General features: G+C 41.9%; 1 protein-coding gene across 1 annotated transcript in view; it reads right to left on the bottom strand.

Moving 5' to 3' along the window:
• Positions 1–7490: 7490 nt before the first annotated feature.
• Positions 7491–22028, bottom strand: part of znf385d (zinc finger protein 385D) — a 190692-nt gene continuing 176154 nt past the window's right edge. Inside the window, exons 5-8 of the mRNA XM_056286291.1 lie at positions 20261–20587; positions 19157–19338; positions 12587–12688; positions 7491–7884 (exon numbers count right to left, since the gene is read on the bottom strand). Of these exons, the coding sequence (XP_056142266.1) occupies positions 7645–7884; positions 12587–12688; positions 19157–19338; positions 20261–20587 (851 nt within the window). The 3' untranslated portion in view covers positions 7491–7644. The remainder of the gene's footprint in view (positions 7885–12586; positions 12689–19156; positions 19339–20260; positions 20588–22028) is intronic.

Below are 22028 nucleotides of genomic sequence, written 5' to 3'. Positions count from 1 at the left end.
AAAATGCAGCGGGATGGCCCAACGCAGGGGAATGGCGTTGATCTACCTACGAAGCAGCGAGGGGAAACAACACAGAGCGCAGCTGCGAGATGCTCTGTACATGCCGTCTTACCCCTCTGACATCTTTTCTGTTGCCAGGGCTACAAATGGAGGAGCGAAGATCACATTCAGAAAGGGGGACAGCTACATGGTCACCAAAAACGGTAACACTTTCAACATATATGAAAATGGTAACCTGTACTACTTACCTACCTTTGATGAAAATGCAGACCATTGTAAAGCATGTTATGATGTACAAACATGGCATGAGATATTGGGTCATTGTAATCATGAAGATGTGCAAAAATTGCAAAGTGTGGTAAAAGGTGTGGAGATAAAGGGTGGTACTGCAGGGCCAAAACAGGTGTGTGAAGTGTGCATAAAAGGAAAATTTGTGCAGACAAGAAATCGGAAACCTGACACTAGAGCTAAAAATCAATTAGAATTGGTTCATACTGACCTAACAGGCCCAATGCAAACACCAAGCATTGAAGGATTTAAATATGCCCAATCTTTTACTGATGGTTATTCTGGTACAATGATGGTGTACTTTCTGAAGTCAAAATGTGACACTGTACAAGCTACAGAACGGTTTCTGGCTGATATAGCACCTTACGGTGAAATTAAATGTATTCGGTCAGGCAATGGTACTGAAATTACCAGTAAGGAATTCAGAGGGTTAATGACCAAAAATAAGATCGGGCATGAAACATCCGTGCCGTACTCCCCTCACCAGAACAGCACAGCGGAGTGAGGGTGGAGAACCCGAGGTGATATGAGCAGATGCCTACTTATTGAAAGTGGTTTGCCAAATTACTTATGGAATTATGCTATGCAGACGACAGCATACATAAGAAACAGGTGTTACAATAGGAGGACTAAGAAAACGCCATATGAAATGTTTACAGGAAAAGTACAAAATGTATCAAAGTTACAAAAGTTTGGATCTGTGTGTTTTCCACATAAACAGGGAAAATTTGAAACCCAATGTAAACAGGGAATTTTCCTCGGCTACGACAAAAATAGTCCAGCCTACCTGGTCTATTACCCTGAAATGGAAAGGTCCAAAAACACAGACTAGTGAAGTTCTCAAACAACGAAGATAGAGATAGAGAGAAGGGAACTCAGACATCAGAGTCTCACACACAGGAGTTGACTACAATGTGCTGGTACCAGTAGGGGTACCAGAGGTTACAACTGGTGACCGCGATGTCAATGATGAAAATGTAAATGAAAACGTAACTGATATGAATTGTGGTGGTACTGATTCGTTACCTGAACAGACTGTTGATGAAACTGTTAACAAAAGGTACCCATCTAGAGACAGGAGGAAACCTGCTCATTTCCAGGAATTCAAAATGGAGGACTCTGAGGAAAGTTTGAACATTTGCATTGACTCTTGTTACAGGTATGCGATACCCCTCAGTCCTACCAGGATGCCATTGCGTCCACAAAATCCAAACAATGGAAAAACGCAACGAGGGAGGCAAATGAAACATACAGCCTCACAGCATTGCTCCCAGGTAAAGGTGCAGTGGGGGGAAAATGGGTTTTTGCTTTGAAACGGGACATTGATGGTTCTGAAAAATACAAAGCGAGGTACGTAGCTAAAGGTTACAGTCAAAATCAAGGGACTGATTATGATGAAACATTCTCAACTGCTGATATGTCCAGTGTAAGGGTCGTTATGCAGAAGGCTGCACAAGAAAGTTTAATTTTGCACCAAATGGATGTAAGCAAACATACATAAAGATAGCAGTTACCTAAAGTATACAATTTGTAAAAAAAAATAAGTATTTAAACTAATTATTAAAATTACTAATTAAAATATGAATTATTAACCATTAGGAGACATTTGGCTCCTATACCTACTGAAAAAAATACATCTGGAGATATAAAGTGCCCAAAGGCTAATGCATTCATCACAAATGTGAAACCGTCAGATAAATCAAGTACAGTGACAAAAACATGTGGTGCTGTGGAGAACAGCTCAGGTGATTCTAATGCATCAATGAAAGTAAACACTTTATTTTCATCTTCAAACCCAGTTAAATGCATGTGCTGTGGAGAAAGCCACTCCATCCACAAATGCCAGACGTTTGCGGATAAGCTTATGGAAGACAAGCAAAGGTTCATATTTGACAATAACCTGTGCTTCGGCTGTCTTAAGCGAGGACACAACTCTAAAGACTAAGAATAAAGCTACTTGTGGCATATGCAAGAAACGTCATCCAACACCACTTCTCGAAGACCGTCCTTCTGCTGCTACAGACAAACCATCTTCTCATGCTATGCAAGCAGAAAAAAACACATCTTCCCTCTTTTGCTGCGTAAACAGAGGCGATGGTGGGAGCACATCCATGATAGTGCCTGTTTGGATTTCTTCAGACACCACCACTGAAACAGATACCGTATGCCGTACTAGACACCCAGAGTAGCAATACCTTTGTAGACCAGGAACTGTGTGAGCAGATGGGAGCTGCTTTGGAACCAGTGAAGTTTAAGCGATCCACTATGATGGGAAAAAGACTCCGTCATTAAGAATGAAATACACTGCTCAAAAAAATAAAGGGAACACATAAGCAATGCGATGTAGCTCCAAGTCAATCACACTTTTGAGATATCAACCTGTCCAGTTAGGTAGCAACACTGATTTGTGAATCAATTTCACCTGTTGGTAAATTGTCTAATTTCCACCAGGTTTAAATTAGACAATTTGCAAGACAACCCCTATAAAAGGAATGGATTTGCAGGTGGTGGCCACAGACCATTTGCCTGTCCTCATCTTTTCTGGCCGATCTTTGGTTGGTTTTTCATTTTGCTAGTGCCCTCACCACTAGAGGTGGCATGAGGCGGTATCTGCAACCTACAGATGTTGCTCAGGTAGTGCAGCTCATCCAGGATGGCACATCAATGCGTGCTGTGGCAAGAAGATTTGATGTGTCTCCCAGCACAGTGTCCAGAGCATGGAGGAGGTACCAGGAGACAGGCCAGTACACCAGGAGACGTGGAGGGGGCCGCAGGAGGACAACAACCCCACAGCAGGACCACTATCTGGTCCTTTGTGCAAGGAGGAACAGGAGGAGCACTGCCGGAGCCCTACAAAACGATCTTCAACAGGCCACTAATGTGTAGGTTTCTGCTCAAACAGTGAGAAACAGAATGCATGAGGGTGGTATGAGGGCCCGACGTCCACAATTGGGGCCTGTGCTCACAGCCCAACACCGTGCAGCCCGATTGACCTTTGCCAGAGAACATCTTGGTTGGCAGATTCGCCATTGGCGCCCTGTGCTCTTCACAGATGAGAGTAGGTTCACACTGAACACATGTGACAGACGTGAGAGAGTCTGGAGACGCTGTGGAGAACGTTCTGCTGCCTGCAACATCCTCCAGCATGACCGGTTTGGCGGTGGGTCAGTGATGGTCTGGGGAGGCATATCCTTGGAGGGCCGCACAGACCTCTACGTGCTAGCCAGAGGTACCATGACTGCCATTAGGTACCGGGATGAGATCCTCAGACCCATTGTCAGACCATATGCTGGTGCAGTGGGCCCTGGGTTCCTGCTCATGCATGACAATGCTCGTCCTCATGTGGCCAGAGTGTGTCAGCAGTTCCTGTATGTCGAGGGCATTGATGCTATGGACTGGCCTGCACGTTCCCCAGACCTGAATCCAATCGAGCACCTCTGGGACATCATGTCTCGTACCATCCGCCAACGCGATGTCGCACCACAGACTGTCCAGGAGTTGACCGATGCCCTGATCCAGGTCTGGGAGGAGATCCCCCAGGAGACCATCCGTCCTCTCATCAGGAGCATGCCCAGACGTTGTAGGGAGTGCATACAGGCACGTGGAGGCCACACACACTACTGAGCCTCATTTTGAATCGTCTTGAAGAATTTCCACAGAAGTTGGATCAGCCTATGTTCTCATTTTCCACTTTGATTTTGAGTATGATTCTGAATCCAGACCTTAATGGGCTAATGATTTTGATTTCCATTGATCATTCTTAGGTTATTTTGCTCTAAACACATTCCTCTGTCTAATAAATAAAGATTTTCAGCTGAAATATTTAATTCATCGAGGTCTATATTGTGTTTTTAGGTGTTCCCTTTATTTTTTTGAGCAGTGTAGTTAGTGGGCTCAGAGTTAGAGGGTTTTCCTCGCAAAGCTTTATCAACTTGCCACCTACCTACACCAGGGTTTTCATCCCACTTGAATGTTCCCACATTCCCACCCCTGAAACAGGCAAAAAGTGGAAACATCTGGACAACACAGTACATGAAATACCAGAGCTGATGGATTGTGAAGTTTGATTGCTAATAGGCTATGACTGCTCCAAAGCATTAGCACCAAGACAAGTCATCACGGGCGGAGATTACGAGCCATATGCCATTAAGACAGACGTAGGTTGGAGCATTGTCGGTGGCACACCACAGGACGTGAAGTCAACATAAGTGACAGGTCTGTGCCATTGTGTAGCTATTAAGGAACTTCCACCATGGACACCAGCCACTGTCATCAGAGCCCTCGAATCAGACTTCAAGGATACAAACCCTGGGGAAAAGAGCATATCAGAAGATGACAGAGTTCATGCAATTTGTGAAAGAAAGAATGCACCAAAATACAGATGGTCACCTGTAAATGCCCCTCCCCTTAAAGACACGCCCACTCACCAATGACAGCATCAATGATCCCAAAGGCTTAGAGCTACTTACCCCAAACCATTTATGTACAATGAAAGCGTTTATTCTGCTGCCTCCACCAGGAAAATGTGTGGCTGAAGATCTGTATGCTAAGAAAAGGTGGCGCCGAGCACAATATCTGACAGAGCAATCCTGGAGTAGCTAAAGAAAGGAATATCTAGCAAAAATTACCCTCAGACAACGTTGGCACTCTTCAAGACGAAATGAGAAATTGGAGATATTGTCATTGTCAAGGAAGAAGAGATTCCCCGCAATGAGTGGATATTTGGAAGAGTACTTGATGTTTGTGAAGATGATGATGGCCTGGTGCGAAAATTTACAATACAAATAGGAAATAGAAAGCTAGGGAAAGGAGGTCAACGACTCATTAATCCATCAATTCTTGAACGTCCTATTCATAAATTAGTTATGCTTGTAGAAAATAACTAAAATGTGTTACAATATAACTAGTTTCTAAATATTTGGAGAGTTTAAAGTATCAGTCTTGACCTAAGCGTTTTTTAAAAATACCGACTATTTGGTTCTGGAAACTAGATTTATTCAAATATTTGCATAAAGGTTATCATAAATCAGTAATTTGGTGGGAGTGTAACTGTCTCAGAGATAGTTATATTGAGTTCATTCAGCCATTAAAAATCGATTAAAATGTAATAAATAGGTGGTTAAAAGGGGTAACATTGATAAAAATGTATTTGAAATGTATTTGATGTAGACACGGTAAAAATGTTTAGTTAAAAAATGTGCCCTTTATGCAAGGTTTATTTGATGTTGGAGTGTAACGGGTCACATGATCAGAGTTTCGTTAAGGGCATAGCCGTTGCATTATGGGTCAGAACCAACATAGATGCAGAGAAAAGACATCTCCGTATACAGCCCCAAAACTATTTTGTTCTACACGTGGTTCAAGAGGCGCACACAGTAATTGTCCTTTGTGTGTTTTATATTTGTGTATAATGTTGTTGATGTGGCTTTACATGGACAGTGTGATGTGTTTTCAGCTATTTTACTTGATTTCATCGTATTTCTGTTGCACTAACGTTTGGACCTATTGATCAACGGACACTAGCTTGAGAGAGTTTAAACGGAATGAGAGATGTATATCTTAAACTTTATGTCCTTTATTTTCTTATAGTTTTCACTTTGTCTGCTGATGATAGACAGAGAGATATGAAATACATCTTCAAAAGACATCTGTATGATGTGTGGCTGGTACTTCATTGGACCAGTGTAGCTACAGCTACTATGATGGCTGTATGGGTATTCAGACACAACCACTGACTAAATGGCTTGAATAACCAACATAACAGGTAAATCTAATAAATTACCAAGTAAAATTGAAAATTAGAAGTACTGCTGGTACATGAGGGTCGGATTAAGAACCACTGCTGAACTGGACCTCCAGTCAACAAAATGCATGTATACTCTTTATCTATGTCCCTTTCTTAATGGAACATAACATATATTCTTTAGTGAAAGCTTTTATCCAAACCACCCTACAGTACCATGAGTATTCACTCATGTTTGTAACATGGATGACCTGGTAGAAAAGAAACCTTTAATCCCGTCAATTTCTTTGCCTTTCTCTGTCCCAGAGGTAGTCAGAGACAACTGCCTGGCGGTGGCTTCGAACGTTGTTTTATTATCCTGATTTATCTAGAAGCCTGTTTGGTACCATTGTGCCTCCAGCAGTGAGTGATCTCGCCTAGGGTGCCAAACTTTCCAGAACCACCTCTGTTCTGTTCATAAAACTATACAGAACTACTTTTATTAACAAAGTAGTATATTTATTTGAAATTGTTCACCTTATACACATTGACAGGTAATATACACAAGCCTTTATGGGTGGTCCCTCTGGCCCAAGACATTGTCAGTGAAAATATGTGCTGGATATCAACTAGGATGGCTTATGGTGGTACGAAAGCTTGCAGTCTCTCTATCACTTCCTTACACACACACACACACACACACACACACACACACACACACACACACACACACACACACACACACACACACACACACAAATACGTATATACACCCGCACACACATAAGTATACACAGACTAACACACATACCCAAGGAAGCACACAGACACACATGAACACATGCACAAGCACGCACACCCTTACAGGCACACACAATTACTGACAAACAAACACACAAATTTATGCAAGGACAAATATGAACACACAGACATTATACACACATTACATAAGAGAAAACACGACAGGCTCTTACCATCTAACACAGTCTATCCATCTGATGTAGACATCAACTGGGAGGGGCTTAAAGTGCAAACAGCAAAGTCAGACGGATCTGCTTGCTCTTTTCATTTTTTAAATCATTAACAGCATTTTGAACTATTGAGTAATGGTAAATTCTACTCATCTATTATCTTAGCGCCACACAGTTTCTTTAAATCCCTCACACATTTATAGCTCAAAACTGTGCCTTTGCATCACAGGTAAATGACACTGCATAGTTCATGGGTTAGTCTTACACATTATTGCGGTAAATTCAGGTCCAGGGCTTGGGCATGATCCGTGGACAAGAGAATGGCACAGAAAGTGAGTTGGCGATATTAGCATAGCATAGCCCACACTGCTCTTTAAGGGGTGGGTGGGATACAGCAGGCCAGCGGACAACTGGAAATTGTCACGGAGATAAATCCAACTTGATATCTTAAAATGGGAATCCAACACTTTGGATGTGTAAAGATATTCCATGGAGCGAGAAGGGGAGACAAGGTAGCGGTTTGACAAAGGTGTGGTTTATTTGTCATCCAGTGACTCTGAAAAGGTCCCGTAGCTCAGATGCATAGTAGGAGGATGGATTCTTGTCCCGCTGAAGCACGTCATTGGTCCTGTGCAGGAATCCTGCACATCCACGATCTGACAGTCAGTAGGGAGCAAACAGAACTGGCGGGTGAGAGGTCCGGACAGGTCCAGGAGCAGAACGGAGTAGAGCGGCAGGGAGGCTCTGGGTCTGGAAGAGGGCCGGCGATGGACCGTGGTTGGTGCCGTGGGTTGACCGAAGCGAGAATGTATTGCTCATAGCTGCTGCAACTGCGGCAAGATGAGCAGGTAAAATCTGAGTCGTCAGAGGCTGGCACAGCTCTTTACTAATGGTCATCTTTGCCTGAAACAGAAAGAAAAAGAACAACAAAAAAGTCACTAGAGTCCCCCTTGAGCCTCCATCATCAAGAAACCCAAACATGCAGTCACTAATCACATTTCCACCCAACTTTCAAATAAATTTCATATTAATAATTAAATGTCACAAAAACATATGAATTAGGGTGCATGTCCATCAGATCTTTTTAAAGGGACAGTTCAGTTTCTGGGATTGAGCTAATTTTCCATAATGCATATATCCGTCTTCTTCTATGGTGGAAGACAACACATATTACAGAAAAATTGTTTAAAACGATAATCTAATTTCTAATGATTCTACAAGTACTTGTAAAAATGTTGGTTAAGAAAAAAAAATTAATACTTTAGGCTAACGAGTAAAAAAAAAATCAACGATCGGCTTCAGAGAAGGTGTATTTCCCTTCTTTTGTGAGGGGCTGCTAATGATCCTGGTAGACATCTAGCAGTTGAGCTAAGCTAGGGTAAACTTACGATCGAACACCTTCAAACAATATAGACAGACATAAAAAAGATGTACACAAGTTCGTCTGACTGTATGTAAATAGGACACAGTAAAATCTCAGGAAAAAAACATCTCTTTACGTGACTAAAGCCCAGAATATAGTTCTTCATGTCCTATATGTCCCAACTTCAACAGCCATGAGACAGAGTCTATGGAGATCTGGTTCATATCAATTCTTTATTTATGGACACATTTGTTAAATAAATAACTGCATTATACCACTATTTCCCGTCTGATATTACTGTTCTATTTTTTCATTTAGCAGAAGGTTTCTATTTCTTCTTCCATCCACCTGTATCTGTTAGCGTCCACCATCACCCTCGTGAAGACGAAGAAACATTTGACCATATGATACAGTTATATTCACGTTTCATTTTTTAATTTGGCAAATGAGTTTCCATTGCAAATTATCAGACTGGTTAGATAGAGACAAATGGAAGGACAAACAGACTGACAGAGAAAGACGAAATAATGAAAGTGACAGACAAGCAGGGAAAGAGACAGAAAGACAGACAAAAGAAAGAAAAAGAGACACAGACAAACAGAAAGAGAGACTTAAAGAAAGAGGCAGACAGAAAGAACGAAAGAAAGGACCAAGTTATGAGAATGTGGGTTGGACTGATGGAGAGATGGATGGAGGGATAGACAGAAAAAAGAAACAACTGCATCAAAAGAACAGACTAAATTTAAAAAAATGTCACCAAAGTGATCTGACTTAATCTTGCATAACAGTAATGGAAAAGTTATGGTGGCACGGTGGCGTGATGGCAGCGGTTGTCATGGATGATCAATCACAGAGTCAGGCATCCAAACCCAGCGGGATGCATTCTTTACTCTCCCCCGCTCATCACTTCTGCTCCTGTCCGTTAACTCTGTCCATGATGGCCTCCAGAGAAGTCGTTTCCCCCATGCTGTTAACCCCAACGCTGCAGAATGGGGCCATCTCAATGCCTCATTTAGTAAATCATCCTGTCTATAACTCACTTTTTTTTTGGCTTTAAATATTTCTACCATTGGGCCGAGACAATGCCTTTTGAGTCTAATATGGTTTGAAGTTTTTTTCCTAAGAAGTGTTGATATCTTGACATTGAGCAGATTGCTGTACTTTAATCAATATTAGTGAGGTCTGGAAAATTGTGAAATTGAAGAATAAGGGAAATTATCACACCTCGTTGGCAGAATGATCAGTTCGGTTATTTCACATGATTCTAAACATCAATACTAAAATGAATGGATAAGATACTTGCATTGCTCCTCTACACATGATGCCAGACCTGGAACATCTATTTCCTGCAAATAATCCTCAGCGCTCGTTCCAAAAAGCCTGCGATACCAGATAGAAGTTTGTCACAGATGACAAGAAGTACCAGAGATTTTAAGTAGTCATGAAAACATAGTGCTGGGCAGTATGGAAAACAGTATCATGACTATCATAGGGAGGTTTACATGATATCGATAAATATCAGGATATCCGCTTACATATGTAAAAATAACATGTTTAAGAATCCAGTTGAGGTTTATCACATTGAACTGTTTGGTAAAGTATAACGCCAAATGAATCCCACTTCTGACACCAATGCGGTAAGCTGGCATGGAAGAATGAGTCGAGAGGCATATAAATTATAACAAATGGTAACAGCAACAGTCCCATGAACCCCTGCGCTCCTCCAGCACACAGCTGCCAACAGTTGGAATGACCACCTCCCCTGGCCACTACTATATATATATATTTACAGTGCATCCGGAAAGTATTCACACCCCTTCACTTTCCCCCACATTTTGTTATGTTACAGCTTTATTCCAAAATGGATTAAATTCCTTTTTTTCTCATCAATCTACATAATGACAAAGCGAAAAAGGTTTGTAGAAATTTTTGCAAATGTATTAAAAATAAAAAACTGAAATATTGCATGTACATAAGTATTCACACCCTTTACTCAGTACTTGGTTGAGGCACCCTTGGCAGCGATTACAGCCTCAAGTCTTGGGTATGAAGCTACAAGCTCGGCACACCTATATTTGGGGTATTTCTCCCATTCTTCTCTGCAGATCCTCTTGAGCTCTGTAAGGTTAGATGGGGAGCGTCGCTGCACAGCTATTTTCAGGTCTTTCCAGAGATGTTCAATGGGGTCCAAGTCTGGGCTCTGGCTGGGCCACTCAAGGACATTCACAGACTTGTCCCGAAGCCACTCCTTCGTTGTCTTGGCTGTGTGCTTAGGGTAATTTTCGTGTTGAAAGTTAAACCTATGGCTGAGCTGTGCCCCCCCCCCCGCCATTTTTTTTCTCCCCGATTGTACCTAGCCAATTACTCCACTCTTTAGAGCCATCCCGGTCTCTGCTCCACCGCCTCTGCCGATCCGGAGAGGGCTGCAGACTACCACATGCCTCCTCCGATACATGTGGAGTCGCCAGCCGCTTTTTTTTCACCTGAAAGTGAGGAATTTCACTAGGGGGATGTAGCACGTGGGAGGATCACGCTATTCCCCCCAGTTCACCCCCCCGCCCCGACCAGAGGAGACGCTAGTGCAGCGACCAGAACACATACCCACATCCAGCTTACCTCCCGCAGACACATCCAATTGTGTCTGTAGAGACGCCCCACCAATCTGGAGGAAACACAAGAATTCGAACCGAAGATCCCTGTGTTGGTAGGCAATGGAACAGACCGCTCCTTTGTTGTCTTGGCTGTGTGCTTAGGGTCGTTGTCATGTTGAAAGGTAAACTTTTGCCCCAGTCTGAGGTCCTGAGCGCTCTGGAGCAGGGTTTCATCAAGGATCTCTCTGTACTTTGCTCCATTCATCTTTCCCTCGATCCTGACTAGTCTCCCAGTTCCTGCCACTGAAGAACATCCCCACAGCATGATGTTGCCACCACCATGCTTCACTGTAGGGATGGTATTAGCAAGGTGATGAGAGGTCCCTGGTTTCCTCCAGATGTGACGTTTGGCATTCAGGCCAAAGAGTTCAATCTTGGTTTCATCAGACCAGAGAATCTTGTTTCTCATAGTCTGAGAGTCCTTTAGGTGCTTTCTGGAAAACTCCAAGCGGGCTGTCATGTGCCTTTTACTGAGCAGAGGCTTCCGTCTGGCCACTCTGCCATAAAGGCCTGATTGGGGGAGTGCTGCAGAGATGGTTGTCCTTCTGGAAGGTTCTCCCATCTCCAAAGCGGAACGCTGGAGCTCTGTCAGAGTGACCATCAGGTTCTTGGTCACCTCCCTGACCAAGGCCCTTCTCCCCCGATTGCTCAGTTTGGCTGAGCGGCCAGCTGTAGGAAGAGTCTTGGTGGATCCAAACTTCTTCCATTTACGAATTATGGAGACCACTGTGCTCTTCGGGACCTTCAAAGCTGTAGAAATTTTTTTGTACCCTTCCCCAGATCTGTGCCTCAATACAATCCTGTCTCGGAGGTCCACAGACAATTCCTTTGACTTCATGGCTTGGTTTCTGCTCTGACATGCACTGTCAACAGTGGGACCTTATATAGACAGGTGTGTGCCTTTCCAAATCATGTCCAATCAATTAAATTGACTACAGGTGGACTCCAATCAAGATGTAGAAACATCTGAAGGATGATCAGTGGAAACAGGATGAACCTGAACTCAATTTTGAGTGTCATAGCAAAGGGTGTGAATACTTATGTACATGCAATATTTCAGTTTTTTATTTTTAATAAATTTGCCAAAATTTCTACAAAACCTTTTTCACTTTGTCATTATGGGGTATTGCGTGTAGATTGATGAGAAAAAAAGGAATTCAATCCATTTTGGAATAAGGCTGTAACATAACAAAATGTGGGGAAAGTGAAGGGGTGTGAATATTTTCCTTATGCACTGTATATAAGATCGATAGATAGATAGATAGATAGATAGATAGATAGATAGATAGATAGATAGATAGATAGATAGATAGATAGATAGATAGATAGATAGATAGATAGATATAGTGAGGCTAGCTAACATACGAACAGTACATTGTATGCATATGCATAGGATGTTGCATTCAACATATTTTTGGGAATTGCAAAATGGGAATGTTTTGTCAATTAGATGTTAGACTGGTTTAGCTCTGTCTTTACATGTGGGTTTTGTTTATCTCAAAAATCAATGTAAAGAATGAAAATAGTGGTTGTTGAGTTTTGACCAAGGCTTCTGTTTTGATAAGTTAAATAAAGCACACTGTAGACTCACCGGTTGCTTGGTTTGGCCTTTCTGTGGTTTGCTGTAGGGACTATATTTGGGTTTGGCTGGTTTACCAGCTGCTCTGTCTTTATGACGTCGACTGCTAATGTGCTGAAAAGAAGATGAAAATAAAACAGGCCATGAAAAACATTGTACTGTTCTAATACTAGTAGTAGTAAAGTATTTTAATACTAGCACTTTCACTTTGAATGAAAGCCTCCACCAAAATGATATATTTTCACATGTTGGAGTTTCCTGCATGACACATGTTCCTCAGACATGGCAGGGGACTGATTAGTCCTGGCTGGCTGAGGTTTTGATGTTGAAAAAACTGAAAACAACCCATGACCTCCAAAGTTGTATCTAACATTTTAGAGAATCAAGTCTTTGAATGGCATTAATGGAAAATAACTTTCAGCTATGAGTAAAATTTGAAAAGTTCAGACAGTGTGGGCACATGTCAATGAAATATGATAGTTTGGAGAAAATGGATTTGGGTTGGATTTTCAAGAGCCTTTGAAAGGGATTTAACAACAACAGTACATTTGCTTTTCTTCCTAGGTTATGCGCGCGCGTGTGTGTGTGTGTGTGTGTGTGTGTGTATATACGTTCCTCGTGCATTGTGCATAACATACAGTGCTGCTTGAAAGTATGTGAACCCCTTGAGCAGTTTAGATTTTTCTGTTGCTTTACCATGATTTTCTTATTCTATCATCACCAGTTTTTATGTATGAAATGTCAGATATACACTACCGTTCAAAAGTTTGGGATCACCCAAACAATTTCGTGTTTTCCATGAAAAGTCACACTTATTCACCACCATATGTTGTGAAATGAATAGAAAATAGAGTCAAGACATTGACAAGGTTAGAAATAATGATTTGTATTTGAAATAAGATTTTTTTTACATCAAACTTTGCTTTCGTCAAAGAATCCTCCATTTGCAGCAATTACAGCATTGCAGACCTTTGGCATTCTAGCTGTTAATTTGTTGAGGTAATCTGGAGAAATTGCACCCCACGCTTCCAGAAGCAGCTCCCACAAGTTGGATTGGTTGGATGGGCACTTCTTTGAGCAGATTGAGTTTCTGGAGCATCACATTTGTGGGGTCAATTAAACGCTCAAAATGGCCAGAAAAAGAGAACTTTCATCTGAAACTCGACAGTCTATTCTTGTTCTTAGAAATGAAGGCTATTCCATGCGAGAAATTGCTAAGAAATTGAAGATTTCCTACACCGGTGTGTACTACTCCCTTCAGAGGACAGCACAAACAGGCTCTAACAGGTACTATTTAATGAAGATGCCAGTTGGGGACCTGTGAGGCGTCTGTTTCTCAAACTAGAGACTCTAATGTACTTATCTTCTTGCTCAGTTGTGCAACGCGGCCTCCCACTTCTTTTTCTACTCTGGTTAGAGCCTGTTTGTGCTGTCCTCTGAAGGGAGTAGTACACACCGGTGTAGGAAATCTTCAATTTCTTAGCAATTTCTCGCATGGAATAGCCTTCATTTCTAAGAACAAGAATAGACTGTCGAGTTTCAGATGAAAGTTCTCTTTTTCTGGCCATTTTGAGCGTTTAATTGACCCCACAAATGTGATGCTCCAGAAACTCAATCTGCTCAAAGAAGTGCCCATCCAACCAATCCAACTTGTGGGAGCTGCTTCTGGAAGCGTGGGGTGCAATTTCTCCAGATTACCTCAACAAATTAACAGCTAGAATGCCAAAGGTCTGCAATGCTGTAATTGCTGCAAATGAAGGATTCTTTGACGAAAGCAAAGTTTGATGTAAAAAAAATCTTATTTCAAATACAAATCATTATTTCTAACCTTGTCAATGTCTTGACTCTATTTTCTATTCATTTCACAACATATGGTGGTGAATAAGTGTGACTTTTCATGGAAAACACAAAATTGTTTGGGTGATCCCAAACTTTTGAACGGTAGTGTATGTTAATATTCTGCTCATTTGTTGATCACTTTTGTCTACACCATTGATGGTTTCCAGAAAAAAAAGCTCTCTCTCTCTCTCTCTCTACTATATATATATATATATATATATATATATATATATATATATACACTACCGTTCAAAAGTTTGGGATCACATTGAAATGTCCATATTTTTGAAGGAAAAGCACTGTACTGTTCAATGAAGATAACTTTAAACTAGTCTTAACTTTAAAGAAATACACTCTATACATTGCTAATGTGGTAAATGACTATTCTAGCTGCAAATGTCTGGTTTTTGGTGCAATATCTACATAGGTGTATAGAGGCCCATTTCAAGCAACTATCACTCCAGTGTTCTAATGGTACAATGTGTTTGCTCATTGGCTCAGAAGGCTAATTGATGATTAGAAAACCCTTGTGCAATCATGTTCACACATCCGAAAACAGTTTAGCTCGTTACAGAAGCTACAAAACTGACCTTCCTTTGAGCAGATTGAGTTTCTGGAGCATCACATTTGTGGGGTCAATTAAACGCTCAAAATGGCCAGAAAAAGAGAACTTTCATCTGAAACTCGACAGTCTATTCTTGTTCTTAGAAATGAAGGCTATTCCATGCGAGAAATTGCTAAGAAATTGAAGATTTCCTACACCGGTGTGTACTACTCCCTTCAGAGGACAGCACAAACAGGCTCTAACCAGAGTAGAAAAAGAAGTGGGAGGCCGCGTTGCACAACTGAGCAAGAAGATAAGTACATTAGAGTCTCTAGTTTGAGAAACAGACGCCTCACAGGTCCCCAACTGGCATCTTCATTAAATAGTACCCGCAAAACACCAGTGTCAACATCTACAGTGAAGAGGCGGCTGCGGGATTCTGGGCTTCAGGGCAGAGTGGCAAAGAAAAAGCCATATCTGAGACTGACCAATACAAGAAAAAGATTAAGATGGGCAAAAGAACACAGACATTGGACAGAGGAAGACTGGAAAAAAGTGTTGTGGACGGATGAATCCAAGTTTGAGGTGTTTGGATCACAAAGAAGAACGTTTGTGAGACGCAGAACAAATGAAAAGATGCTGGAAGAATGCCTGACGCCATCTGTTAAGCATGGTGGAGGTAATGTGATGGTCTGGGGTTGCTTTGGTGCTGGTATGGTGGGAGATTTGTACAGGGTAAAAGGGATTCTGAATAAGGAAGGCTATCACTCCATTTTGCAACGCCATGCCATACCCAGTGGACAGCGCTTGATTGGAGCCAATTTCATCCTACAACAGGACAATGACCCTAAACACACCTCCAAATTGTGCAAGAACTATTTAGAGCAGAAGCAGGCAGCTGGTATTCTATCGGTAATGGAGTGGCCAGCGCAGTCACCAGATCTGAACCCCATTGAGCTGTTGTGGGAGCAGCTTGACCGTATGGTACGCAAGAAGTGCCCATCCAACCAATCCAACTTGTGGGAGCTGCTTCTGGAAGCGTGGGGTGCAATTTCTCCAGATTACCTCAACAAATTAACAGCTAGAATGCCAAGGGTCTGCAATGCTGTAATTGCTGCAAATGGAGGATTCTTTGACGAAAGCAAAGTTTGATGTAAAAAAAATCTTATTTCAAATACAAATCATTATTTCTAACCTTGTCAATGTCTTGACTCTATTTTCTATTCATTTCACAACATATGGTGGTGAATAAGTGTGACTTTTCATGGAAAACACAAAATTGTTTGGGTGATCCCAAACTTTTGAACGGTAGTGTATATATATATATATATACATACACACACACACACACACACACACACACACACACACACACACACACATATACACTCACCGGCCACTTTATTAGGCACACGTGTCCAACTGCTCGTTAACGCAAATTTCTAATCAGCCAATCACATGGCAGCAACTCAATGCATTTAGGCATGTAGACATGGTCAAGACGATCTGCTGCAGTTCAAGCCGAGCATCAGAATGGGGAAGAAAGGTGATTTAAGTGACTTTGAACGTGGCATGGTTGTTGGTGCCAGACGGGCTGGTCTGAGTATTTCAGAAACTGCTGATCTACTGGCATTTTCACGCACAACCATCTCTAGGTTTACAGAGAATGGTCCGAAAAAGAGAAAATATCCAGTGAGCGGCAGTTCTGTGGGCGAAAATGCCTTGTTGATGCCAGAGGTCAGAGGAGAATGGCCAGACTGGTTCGAGCTGACAGAAAGGCAACAGTAACTCAAATAACAACTCATTACAACCGAGGTATGCAGAAGAGCATCTCTGAACGCACAACACGTCGAACCTTGAGGCAGATGGGCTACAGCAGCGGAAGACCACACCGGGTGCCACTCCTGTCAGCTAAGAACAGGAAACTGAGGCTACAATTCACACAGGCTCACCAAAATTGGACAATAGAAGATTGGAAAAACGTTGCCTGGTCTGATGAGTCTCGATTTCTGCTGCGACATTCGGATGGTAGGGTCAGAATTTGGCGTCAACAACATGAAAGCATGGATCCATCCTGCCTTGTATCAACGGTTCAGGCTGGTGGTGGTGGTGTAATGGTGTGGGGGATATTTTCTTGGCACACTTTGGGCCTCTTAGTACCAATTGAGCATTGTGTCAATGCCACAGCCTACCTGAGTATTGTTGCTGACCATGTCCATCCCTTTATGACCACAGTGTTCCCATCTTCTGATGGCTACTTCCAGCAGGATAACGCGCCATGTCATAAAGCTCGAATCATCTCAGACTGGTTTCTTGAACATGACAATGAGTTCACTGTACTCAAATGGCCTCCACAGTCACCAGATCTCAATCCAATAGAGCACATTTGGGATGTGGTGGACCGGGAGATTCGCATCATGGATGTGCAGCCGACAAATCTGCAGCAACTGCGTGATGCTATCATGTCAATATGGACCAAACTCTCTGAGGAATGTTTCCAGTACCTTGTTGAATCTATGCTACGAAGGATTAAGGCAGTTCTGAAGGCAAAAGGGGGTCCAACCCGGTACTAGCAAGGTGTACCTAATAAAGTGGCCAGTGAGTGTGTGTATATATATATATATATGCAGGATATTTTATTTACAGGTGAAGTCTATTAGAAACAATTGATCTGCTCCTGGCTCCAATTTGCCAAAGAGTCCATTCATAGTGCAACAAGACCCTTCTCTGTAACTCAGTGAAATCCAAAATAGTCCCAGATGTATTTACTTATCTATTAAAAGTGGTTTTCAAAGTGTGTGCCTGCCCCCCGTGGTGAGCATCAAAGAGTTTATGGGGAGGCGTGGAAGCAAAAGCAGGGAAAAGCAAGAAAATATCTGAAATTAATCCAGCAGAAGGCGCAGAAAGTATGATGATGTGTATTTAAAGACAGGATTTTCAGATTTTATGATTAAAAGCATGTACTGGTCAAGGCTGCAGGTGGGGAGCAACCTGTTTGTTCCTGTCATAAGTACAACCCCTTATTAACTGTCTGTGTGCAGCCAAGATGCAGCCTCACTGCTCCCATTAAAGCTGCAGTAGGTAACATTTAATATCACAATGCAAATCCTTCTACCTCTCTCTGCTGTCTCCCATCATTCTGCTAAGTCCCTCCCACCAAATGATGTCAACATCACTCTTCAGCCCCTTACACTGTGTCTTAATAGCAAGTGAGCCTCCGACTATTGCGTCGCATTGGACACTCTTTTTCCACACTGAAACCATCATATAAACAAACAACATACCTATCAGCTGTGCACTCGAGATCAGACTGGAAACATTCCTTGTGCATAACAGAGCACTTTTCATAACATAACAGAGCACTTTTCATAATATAACAGAGCACTTTTCAACGCTAACAACAGGAGGTAAATACAAACAGGCCATCCAACAAGTTCACCTCAAAACAGTATGCCACAACGTGCTGCATCACTCGTAGCCAGTTTTAATGGCCCCTTCGCTCACACAGAATGGAAGTGAATTGGAGATGAAAATTCACCAATGTTAATTTCACACGTGTGACTGTGCCCTAAGAAAAAAAAAACTGCCTACCCCAGCTTTAACAGGTCAGGCTAAGCCCTTATGCATGGTTTTGGGAAGCAGCATTGCACACCAGTGGGTTGTGTACATTTTCATGTTCTCCATTCTGTTTTGTTAAAACTTGATGTTCAATTTTCTTTTTTTTTCACTCCCGAAAAATTCATAAGTAGGCACTGACCAATACAATAATTCTTAACCACATTTTTTGATTTTTATTAAAATGTGGGATATTGTAATATGACTGAGTCTTCAAAATAAACATGTTCAAACCCTTTATGGTTACAACCCTTTATTTCAAAAGGAGTGGGTTATTATTATTATTATTATTATTATGCCTTTAATCAAAAAGGGAGAGAACCTGGTGACTTGAGGTTCCCTGAAGGGAGGCTGACTGTCTTGCAATTTAAAAATCTCTGATCTACTGAAATAATGAGCATTCATATGTTAATAATGTGATTCAAAAACAATCTCCTCTGTCTTTAAGCTCTTTTAATCTAAATGTAACTTTTCGATGTGAACGCTATGAGCAATCAAGATAAAAGATGAACATTTTCACACTGAATCTGTACCAGCCCATTTCCCAGTGTACACACAAGTCTGTATCTCTCTCTCTCCCCCACCTGTTTTAGCTGAGTCTCCGAGTTGACGTGCACATCACACGTCTCACAGTGAAACGTTTTGTTCTGCAGGCCTGTCGACAGTTTGGTGGGAGTGGCGAGTTTGCCCTTTACTCCTGGCCGGGGAAATGACTTGATGGAGCCCACTCCACTCCTGGCCTCAAGCATCGTCTTGTGCTTTGTACCTGCCGAATAGAAAGAGATTGAGAAGATCCATCAGCCAATGAGCCTTCACTTGGGGATGCTTTTGAAGATGACATGCTCAGTGGTAAGCTATATTTAATGTGCTTCTAATACACCCTGCCTGTGGGGCTTACAGTACAGTGTTCTGGGTCCAGCCCATATGGGAGCCTCATACATCATGCTTATGGTGGCCGGTTACATGGCACTCAGGACATTGGAACTGTGAGTGTAATTTTACCATCTTAATTTTTCCCCAAGTGTTTCAAAGCAAAGGTGAGCTACAGGTAAATCCAGATACCTTTTGTCACACAATATCCCAATTGTCATGTGTTTCTAGCAAATAAATCCAAATAAATGTCTATTGTGAAGGATGAAAGAAAGGAGACGAGACCACTTCTCCTTTTGACCACACAGCTGTGGGGTTGTTTATTTTCACCAACAAACCTAAGTCAACAGTTTATTATGCTAAAAACCTCAGCCTCGTCTCTACCCGCAATACCCCTTGCTAACCCCCGCCCACTGTCTTAAAGGGACCGTCTCTTGCCCCCATGATGAATATCTAACCTGCAAGTAAGTCACTACACAATCATGTATAGAATTACTATTTGCAATAATTATTATTTCATTCATTTTTTTGAATACCTAATTCAATGACAAATGCATTCCAGCCCGGATGCTGGGGGACTTTGTGGAAATTGTATCATGTTATAGAACACAACATACTCATTAATGGTCCCTTTTTTGACTATGAGCAAATAATTATGTCACCATTGCTGCAGAAACTCAAGATCAATTGATGGACACGACTCTTCACTGGAAATGCTTTGCACTGCCACAAGCAGTAAACTGCGGAAAGTAAAGGGTGAGTGACCCGACTCGTAGGCCCTCAGGGACACAGTGGAAATGTCAGGACTCGTCACTCACCGCTGTTGTGAGCCTCCAGCTGTGAGGCCGAGTTGACGGCCACTTTGCAGAGCGAACAGTACAGAAGACGTCTTGCTTTCTCCTCCTCCGTCTCTGCGTCCATTTCCACCTCATGTTCCAAGTCTGCTTCTGAGGGTGAGCTGGGCTTCTGCACCTTTTCTTCCCCCCTGACAGCTGAGGTAGGTTCTGCAGCTATGGTGGCACCTGAGGCTGGTGCTGATGCTAAGGGCGCCATCATAGACATCATGGGGTTTGCCATGGACATTAGCGGTTGTGTGACTCTCATTGAAGAGGAGGGTGGGAGGGAGGTTATGCCAGGGATGCCATCTGCAAAGGGAAATAGATAAAGCCCCTTGAAATTATGAAGTTTATCTTTTTTGGGTAAAACAATGCATTATTCCTATAATGTTGTTCTACCAAGAGGTCTTTAGAGATAACAGAAGAAGATGGATGTTTAAAAATGGTAATTTTTCAAAGCCCGCAAGAGAGTTATTAGAGAATAGAGTTTCTTAACTGCTTTTATGCCATGCGATGAATGATAATTACATACAGGAATGAAATTTACAGACTTTGTGCACTGTAGAAATGAAGCAATACTGCAAAATGACAACACATTTCATCCATTGTTCCAAAGTGCCACTTACAAACAGGGCCCATTAACAGGTACAAAAACTGCTGTTGAGCTCAGAATAATGTCGACGTTTTGGAAGGAGAGTCAGCCAAGGATCAGTATTTTTGATCCATCAGAACAACATCACATGTCAATGTATAGAAAACACTGAACAGCTTCAAAGTTTACCAAAATGAAATTTTACTCAGGAGTCATCTCCTGATCGATGCCGGTGCCTCTCACTTCAACAAACTCCTGCATTGTGGAATGAAGATCAGCCAGGCAGGAAAGCAAATCAATAGTGAAATGTGTCATGGTGTTTTTGTAAGATATTATGTATGGCTCTTATTTATCCCAGCAACGAGGTCAGGACCTGCAGCGTGATATTGAGAGAAACAATATCTATCATAGATTTAACAATTCATCCATCCCATCTGGAAACACTGCTTTATGAATATAGATGGAGGAAATTGAAAATAAATCCTTAACTGGGAAAAATTACTGGTAAAAGTTAATTTGGTATTTCAGATAATAGAAAATTTTGAAGGGTTAGCTGTGATTGCTTTGTTTTAATGATAATTATGCTAGACTCCTCATTTCTAACCTACCATTGCACATTGGAGAAGAGTTGCAGGTAAAGTCTCAAATCTAAAATGCAGTGCTATCATCCATGTTTCATGGATATATATATATATATATATATATATATATATATATATATATATATATATATATATACTATATAGCGTTTTTTCCCCCCTGAAACCGTCAATGGAGTTATAAGGCTCAACTAATGAGGGGCAGAACATTAAAACTTTTTTCCTCTATCCGTGTTGAAAAAAAAATATTAGAATATTTTTATTAGTCACTTTGTACATACATACAAATGAGATTCACTTTCTACATTTAACCCATCCTAGCTGTGTAGCTAGGGGCAGTGGGCAGCCGCCGTGCAGCGCCCGGGGACCAACTCCAGTTATTTCCTCCCATCGCCTTGGTCAGGGGCACATGTGAAGCTGCGCCCTAGATGACGACACCACTTGGTGCTCCATAGTGTCCCTTGGCAAGATCCTCTGTTGTTCGGTGGCACAGTGTAGCCGAGACGGCCGCAGAGGAATCCTGTTGCTTTTTGCCAGAACTGCTGTCGAGTTGACAAAC

Source organism: Lampris incognitus, chromosome 9, assembly GCF_029633865.1.
Source record: "Lampris incognitus isolate fLamInc1 chromosome 9, fLamInc1.hap2, whole genome shotgun sequence".
Taxonomy (NCBI): Eukaryota; Metazoa; Chordata; class Actinopteri; order Lampriformes; family Lampridae; genus Lampris; species Lampris incognitus.
Note: the sequence above shows the minus strand (reverse complement) of the source record. Positions and strands in the feature narration are given on the sequence as shown.